The sequence below is a fragment of the Odontomachus brunneus genome, unplaced genomic scaffold, assembly GCF_010583005.1.
Source record: "Odontomachus brunneus isolate Ranch 3 - 2012 unplaced genomic scaffold, Obru_v1 Obru_scaffold_186, whole genome shotgun sequence".
NCBI classification, from domain to species: Eukaryota; Metazoa; Arthropoda; class Insecta; order Hymenoptera; family Formicidae; genus Odontomachus; species Odontomachus brunneus.
This window is the reverse complement of record NW_022639636.1, coordinates 58,942-67,686: the sequence shown is the minus strand read 5'-3', so window position 1 is coordinate 67,686 and position 8,745 is coordinate 58,942. Positions and strand designations below refer to the sequence as shown.

Below are 8,745 nucleotides of genomic sequence, written 5' to 3'. Positions count from 1 at the left end.
TCTCTCTCTCTCTCTCTCTCTCTCTCTCTCTCTCTCTCTCTCTCTCGCGCGCGCGCGCGCGCTCTCTCCCTTTCTCCCGCGCTCTCTCCCGCGCTCTCGCTCTCTCTCGTTTTCACGAGCGATATCGCGAATCCCATGAATCTCTAATTGCACAGCCGGCTATTTAATGCTCGCCCACTCCGCGCGACTCGCTCGCTCGTCGGCAACGATTAAGGATCCCCGGATCGCCGGCGGCGAATGTAATGGCGTCGTTAAGTGCGCTAATGTGATTACTGGCTGAAAGGTGGCGGACGAGTCTTCTAGTCGGCGACAGAAAGCGCGCCGCGCCGTGGCGATTTACGTTCGCCAGCGCGCGAGTCGCGTGAAAAAATGCGGCCCCTACGCGCACACGCCATCTTCGTCTCTCTCTCTTGTTCTCTCGTCCTCCACCTCTTTTTCTCCGCCTCGTTTTCTCTTATCTAGTATCTCCTAGCTCTTCTTTGTGCGCACAGCGCGGGATAAGATGTTATCGACTGGCAACGGTGCTATTATGAGCCGCGGGTGTAAACAAATGCACATTTTTTTTGACACGCGAATCTTAAGGCTCAACAATATATGTGCCGTAAATACACGCTGCAATTTCTCGCTGTCTCCATTTTTATCTCACCTTTGAAATGTGTTTTCAAATTGCAACTGAAATATATTTTTGGATATATGGAAAATTCGTGTTAACTTTTTTGCATTGCGCAATACGTGAAAAGACGAAATCATAAAGAAAACCTTTCGTAAATACAGAAAAATAAGAAAAAATAGAGAAATTGTGCGAACACAACTGTGGACAACGCCGATCTTCATTTAAATGCTTTCACGAGAAAAGCAACTTTTATATCCGTATTTAGTCCGTATAGTTGTTACCCGAAACTTGTTTCAAGTAAGATTTTCAGATTTGAGTTTAAAGTTTGATGTGTTTTTCGCGGAATAGCGATTATGTGAATAGCGATAAATGTGACGTCGCATGTATCATATGATTCACCTGAAACATTTTGATCTAACTCTAAATTCAAATTTGAGTGTCTTATGTGAGACAAATTTCAAATAGCGACTATTAATAGAAGTCTTATTAGCTGAATTTTCTGTTATCTGTGAATCAAATGAAAACTCGATTGTAGGAACAGAAAGATTGTCCTCTGTAGGAGGTTCCTACCAAACTAATTGCTCTTAGCTACCTCAACCGAGTTTTAATGCAGCTGAATGTTCACAAACGTTTTTGGTTACAGTAATGTAGATCTTATTTTTTATTAGCGAGTTTTTTGTTTGATCCTCTTTTACTTACACGAACTGAAAATTTGTTTTCCTGTTAACACAACATGCTTTATCTTGTCATTTTATAATTGCCTTGTTTCGCGCATTTTTATAATTACAGGCCAACCGTATCAATTATTACACACATTATTGCAGCAACCGCGAGGGAATACACGCGACAATAATTTCGCAATGCTGATAGCTGCGTGCACGTTGAAACGCGCCATGACGACCTCGCAATGGCGAACAGCACACGCTATGTCTGTCCTCCGCGTTTCGCGATTTTTATATTCGCGCGTGCTTGCGCATCTCTTTCTCTCTTTCGCGTGATCGGTGGTGGATCGTTTTCCATCTATCGCAACAGGTAGTCCGCGGTTTTTCGTAAAAAAATGCAGTATTTCCGCCTTGTGACGAGACTTGTTTCATAACACAAGTTCCCTCGGCGCGTTCAATTTTAATTTTATGTGACGCAGAATTATGAAAACAATTTTGAATGTAATTTTACAAGATGCGATTTAGCGTTGCGGATGGCACGGAAAATTTTTTGCCAAACGATGTGCACAAGACATTCGAATTTTTTATATTTTTAAATATCCTTCGCGTCGTCCAATTCTATATAACTGTAGATGTGACTCTCTAGACAACACTCTAATTCTTTCTCTATTTCTTTCTTTTCTAACGGCATGGTATTTTTGCTTATCGACATTCGTTGATAAAACTAAAAATAGAGTTCGATCGAAGAATTTAAAAATTCTTGGTATTCTTGTACATTCCTACTCTATTCCTAATAAACTTAATTTTTGTCACGTTATGGATAAATCATTTCTATATAATTATTAAGTAAGCATGATAAACACATTGTATAAAAATGTAAAAATGTATGTGAGAAAAATATCATTCTTTTGCTAAGAAAAAAGCGATTTGCTTTTCCTTCTTTTAAATAATGGTTATTTTCAACATTTTTCTTGATATAATAATATTAAAACCACATCGTCAAAACACATATTTTAGAAAAACTCATTATCATATTCTCAAAGAAAGAATTTATTCTCTTTACAAAAACATTATAAAGATTTATAAAAGAAAAAGTTGATTTAATCTTATGTATGTAGAAAGAACAATGTTTCTTTGGATTTAATAAAATTGATTTTATTAAATTCAAAAATATTTGTTTATTAGAATAGTTTAAATAAACCAATTTTTATTCAACAAATAAAATTGTTTAGCTTATCAAGTAATATTATTGATTAATCCAAATAATTTATTCTCTGACTCAAAGAAAAAAAATTTATTCATTTAATTCTTTCTGGATTTTATTTAAAAAATGTTCAATAATATTATTCAAATAATTTTAGAAATTTTAACATTTCTTTTTCCGCATTACTGACATTTATTTTTTATTACTTCATCGTTTGCGCCTCTCCTCTAGTGCTTTTCCCCATCCAAATACTCCATCATTCCATAATGCGATCACCTATCCTTTTTATTGTCTAAAATTAATTTAAGTTGCTTGTCTTCAACAATCGTATAAGAATTAGTGATAATCATTGAAAACAATGCAACAATACAGTCGATATGTAACGGATATGTGACAGAATATGCATTAACGAACCAATGACGCCATAATTGCTTTTAGATTTTTAAGATTATATTAATTAGCTCAAAAACTAGATTAGAATGAGAAATTAAATGTTGAAAATAAAATTTATTTTAATTAAATAATGACTCAATTTAACGAAACAAAGTGTAAAATATAACTATAATATTAACATATTATTTGAAAAGAAAGAAAATTTGATTTTTTTTAAATAATAGTGTTTTTCCTATCAAACAACATAATTTAATCTAGTAAAACAAATAATACTTGATATAAAATTATGTTGCTTAAGTACAACAAATCCAAGTCAAACAAATAAGAATGCTAAATCCAAGAAAACCGTTCTCTTACTATAATAGTAAGTAAACTGAATTTTATTTGAACTTGATGTTCTTGATTGAAATGTCGAATTTACTAGAAAATCCAGAAAGAATAAATTTGATGCTTATGATAAACTTATTGTAAATTTGCATATACCTAGACTCATGGAATATACTTGAAACAAATAACATTTACTTGAATGCAATGTGTACTTTTCTATAATACATACTAAATGTTCGTTTCGAAATATCTCGTTTCGAGACAGAAGCACGGCGGAGTTCGAATCATAGCCGTATCAACGGATTGCTTTTTATTCGACAGGCAACAAAGACGAGTGCTTACATAAGTCCGCGGTTTCGCGTGTCTCTTGGCCGTAGGCCCCGCGTCTAATTTGCATTGAGTCTCTTTCGTCACCGAAGAAGCGTGCCATAAATCTGTGGATTCTCGCGCGTTGGACTCGGGGAATCCGCGCGCAGTTCCTACACATCACCATCTGCTTAGCTCCGCTTCACGAACGCTCGTTAATTCTGGTGCGAACAGGTAAAATTTACGCGCTATTTGTTGGCAGCCGATCCGTTGGTCGCCAAAGTCCGCCACGTTCCCGCTGCATGAGCGCGTCCGCTATTTCGGACGCTAATTATCGCTCGGCCTGCCAAGCGGCGAGCCTTTTTTTCCCTCGGCTGCGCTCGTCTGATGAATCGCATATTCCTAATTAACGGGACAACACGCGATCAACACTCCTAGACCGATGTAGCAGTGTGTCCGAATAAAACCGAGTTGGCTGGCTGGCTGGCTGGCTGGCTGGTTAACTGGCTGGCTGACTGACTGACTGACTGACTGACTGGCTGGCTGGCTGGCTGGCTGGCTGGCTAGTTAAAACGAGCCGAGCTGAACCAAACTCAAGATGAGTCTTATTGTTACCGTTTGGAATCCGACGTAATCTCTCTCCGTGTCGCAATAATTACGCTGAACTTAATTTGGAAGTAAATATCAAGAGAAAATGTGCGGAAAGCGAGGTACTATAGAGGCCACATAGATATAATTTCTATTTTGAATTTAAAATCACGTTGAGAAATGAATGCGTTTGGGAAAATTTAGGTTTCCATTGAACGAGTCATATCTTAATTTAGCTTTAGTTGTATATTAAGATCTTTAGAATAGAATACAGAATAGAATAAAAAAGAAAATTCAAGTAAAAAGAAACTTTATTTATTCACTCTAGGATAGCATTATAACTGCGCAATATACAAATATATGAACTAAGTACAAAAAGAAAAACAAAATAAATACATATGTCATAAGTCTGTCGACGTTTTGCTAGAAACTTAATTTTACGTCATATTTTTGAAAAAAAAAATTACTCGATATTTATCAATTAAAGAATTTTAAGATTTGAGGATTTAAAAAACTATAGCTTATATAAATTTGAAAAGTTCTACTAAAAAAGTCTACCTCTAGTAACACCTGTTCCATTTTTTTCTTATTTTGTCAGGGGTAATAATTACGCACGGTAGCTACGTCTGAAAGATATTTGTGGACGCGTCGTCGACGAGAAACGCGATTACACACTTTCGTGTCGTATGAGGAATCACATCCCCCGTTAATAGCCAAACTAATAACTAATGGCTAAAATGCTGAAGTTAACGACGGCAAAAGAGCATAATCGCTCGTGCCTACTGCGTGCTACCGTCAAATAGAAAAGCGCGGCTCTCCAACTGGCTCGTAATACAGACGGGACGAGAAGTGGTGTACAATCCGCGCCAGCAACAAGCTCTAAATAACCTCTTGTTAAGTCGTCAACCAGTTAACCCTAAGATGAACCCGCAAATTAACTTTCCGCAACTCGAAAATACTTTTATTGAGGCGTTAACAACGGCGCGCGATAATTCGATTCAGTAAATCAAACTCGTTGCGCTGATGGTATGCGTGTCATTTCCACAACTGCGAGGAACAGGAGAGAAGAATTAGAATCGCAACGCTAAAAGCATGACGAACTCTCGATGCGCGAGGATTCAATTTTGAAACAGAGCAAACACAGGAAGTGCGAATTTTAGAAGTCACACGAGAAATCCGTTCTGAGAATGAACTATTCCCAATTCAGTTGACACGACGCGATATGTCAAACAATCACTGTACTATTTATATGTTTTAACGACTGCAAAAATAGTTGAAAGCTACTTCCTTTTTATTGAGCTTGAACATATTGAGTTTTATCACATTCGCGGTTATCTACACGCTAATCTAATTTCACAGTGCTTAGTTCAGTTACGTAACTTCAATGTTATGTAATTTTTCGTTTTGCCTGCGTATTTTCCGTATATAAAAAATTGTCACAACTCTCCGCATCTACTTTGCGATCGCTGGTGAAGCTCTTGAGACAAATCAATACTTCAAATGTGATTCAGATAGTTATCTCATGACCGTGCGATTGCAAACGCAAATGTAAAATGAACGAATCTTCTCGGGCGCGTTTTTGACCTCGACTGTACGGAATTAGGGTCTGCCTTCGTGACGGACTGCATTACGACTCCTAGCGCGACAGTATGAAGATACAATTAAATTGTTTTACGACGATGTTGCAAAGTGCGTTCCATCGTTTACGACCATTGCTGCCGGCAGCGAAGCGCAAAACGAGTCGCGTCCGCGTTTATCACTTCAATGTCTGACATTTCCATCAGCTTTGCATTTCTATTTGTCGCTCTTTCTATCCGTGATTATTTATTTCTTGCATTTCTATTGTCATAACACTTCTATATGTCTCGGAAATATCAATATATAAATGTTACGTTATACGTATAAAAACAAATAAAAGAACAAATCTAGCAAGAACTTTAAAGAACATTGAAAAATTAAGTGCGTTATACAACACGTCGACACTTTTAACACATTATATTGGCAGTTTAAATTAACATGCACATGTGTATTCAAACCTCATATATCTTGTCTCATAATGTAAACTCAAGTATCGTTTCTCCAACATTAAGAAATAATGTTGGAAGTTAGAATACTTTTCTAACACACATAGATGCGTTAATTTAAACTGTCAGTATAGTGTAAAGGTGAAAATGTTTTAACATATACATATTTCATTTTAAAACTACCAGGGACAGTTTTAAATCTAATTCGTTTTGAATCTAATTATCAATTTGGCAGAAGTCATGTGAAAGCAATCGCTTCTATTTGTATCGAAGTGACGTTGTTTAGCGATATAGAAGGGAAATCCAACAATGGCTCCGTAGAAAATTGTCTACAAGGAAAAGTAATCACTCACACAATTAACCATTACAACCGATAATTTTATTGTTTATCGATACAACCGACGACGAGAGACTGAGAGCCGATTTGATATCCGAAATATCCGAAAGATAAACATAACAACAAGAAAATATAATAACAAGAGAATAGTGCGAGACTAGAGAAAAGGCATACATACAGATAGTATAGAACAAAACAATAGTTTTGTTTGTTTAGCCGAATTAAATACGGCGATCCTCGCTCAGCGGCTAAATCGCCTTGCTGTGATTCGCTAATCTTTGTTTCGCGTAACTTCGATGTTACATATGAAGAATGAAGCCGATAGGTTTGAGAGATATGAAAAAGAAATATGAAAAGAATACAACTGAGGTAAAACCAGAGAGAATTTAGGCACTGAGTGTAATGAAAGAGATTTATTGCGATAGCTACGATTATATTTCATTTCAATTTTCCGTAACAAGTGTCTGGAACGATTTGGTATCTGCAAGGCTGTAATTACAGATTTCCTGTTTGTCAACTTCCTTATCTTATCGTTTAATGGGCTAACATAACTTCAGCATTCAGCATTCACTGTCCCGATGACGAACAAGAATTAACATCAATCAGATCATTACTATCGATAAGCGACGCAACAACAATATCAGAAAATAATCATCTTCTTAATTTCAAAAGTCATTCCTACCTGGCGTAAATTTTGGTAATCTTTGATCTGTGAGACTAGTATTGCGCTAACAGCGACGATATCTTATCATATGACATATACAGTAAAGCTTAACATATTTTACGCATGATTCGGCTAAAGAGAGAGGAATCATGAGAAATCATGATTTCTTAATTCTATGTGCTCGTACCGTAAATAATACAATACATGCAGTATTAAACGTGTAGTCGGGTTACAGGTACGGTCATCTTGTGCTAGAAAGATCGTATATCCATAGTGGGGACTAAAACGAGTACGTTGTCGAAAAGATCGTCGGCGGTTGCAATTCGCAAAAAGGACTTACGGTGATCTAGTGTAGAACCGGTAACGAATCCTTTGCTGCCCGGGCATTCCAGGTTGGTGTTAGTAGTAGCAGCGGCGTTGTCAATGCCCTGCAGGTGGTAATGCGCGAAGGACGGACCTCTGGGCGCCATGATGGCCGCGATACTAAAGTCCGTCGCTTTACCCCTCTCCCCCTTCGTAGGCATGCCTCCTCGCGCGCGCGACAACACTTATTCGTACGCGTTGAATCTCTTCTCCCCTTGCTCTTTGATCGTTTTATCTCCTCTCTCCCGTTCTTTATAAGGAAAAAGTAACTCCACTTTCTTCGCCCCTCCTTCAGGAAAGTCCATAGGAGAATCACCACCCTCACTCGCGACAAGGCATATTAGGCCTACGTCGAACCTTCAATTCTCTGTTTGATTTTTTTTCTATATATCGCTGTTTTCTCTTCCTTTCTTTTTCTCTCTTTCTTTTCTAACACCCAGCGTTCCTTTGAATTAACATGACGACCCGCAGCAACGAGAGAGATACTGTCACTTCTCTTCTCGAAGTGAGACAATATACGAAGTTAACCAGATTAAATGATTACTTCGAGTACTATCCACTCTCGTAATTGCTGACTCCGATAGTGACGTGGCCAGGTTAATCAATCGTACTCGCGCTGCCGTCGTCGCTTATTACTATTGTTGCCTGTACGGAGGAACGCGCGGAGCACAACGCGTCTGCGCTGCTCGACTTCCCGGACTCCACTGGCTCGCCGTGCTACCTCCCACGCGCAACGGCTGCCCCACCACAGCAACGCAGCAACGGATATTGTGGCGCAGCCAGCGATAAGCGACTTCTGATGCGCGCGCAGTATCGACCAGCGATTGTGGGCGGGACTTGGCGCCTGGTAGAATTGCTTAACCGATCGCGGCCTCTTTCAATCTTGCCGTCGCCGAGCCAACGCGGATCACGTGACATGCACGAAGTGGCGCAGAGCCGATGTACGGGACGTACTAGCAACCATGCGGCGAAGGCGGCGCGTGCCGAAGCCGCTACCTCGCTCGCCACACCCCATGAGGGACCACAACCACCACCAACTCTGCCACCGGCGACCCCACCATACCGTTGCCACCACGGCAGCGACGTCGTATGTGGGTATCGCGTATATAGCGGCGTGGCAGCGACACGGTGGCCGCGCAACGACGAAAGAGAGATCGATCGACCTCTCGCGCCGGATGGCCGGCGTTCGTACGTATCTACGTATGTACCTCCGCTGCGCAGTGGCGTAGGACGAGGCTACGGGCAACGAAAATCCTATAATTCG

The 8,745-nt window shown here is 39.3% G+C and overlaps 1 protein-coding gene across 2 annotated transcripts in view; it reads right to left on the bottom strand.

The window, feature by feature from the left end:
* LOC116851672 (T-box transcription factor TBX20-like) overlaps nt 1-8,173 on the bottom strand; it is a 137,920-nt gene extending 129,747 nt beyond the window's left edge. For both annotated transcript variants that reach the window (XM_032831324.1, XM_032831323.1), the window contains exon 1: nt 7,459-8,173. In XM_032831324.1, the coding sequence (XP_032687215.1) occupies nt 7,459-7,642 (184 nt within the window). In that variant the 5' untranslated portion in view covers nt 7,643-8,173. The remainder of the gene's footprint in view (nt 1-7,458) is intronic.
* Between the last annotated feature and the right edge of the window lie 572 nt (nt 8,174-8,745).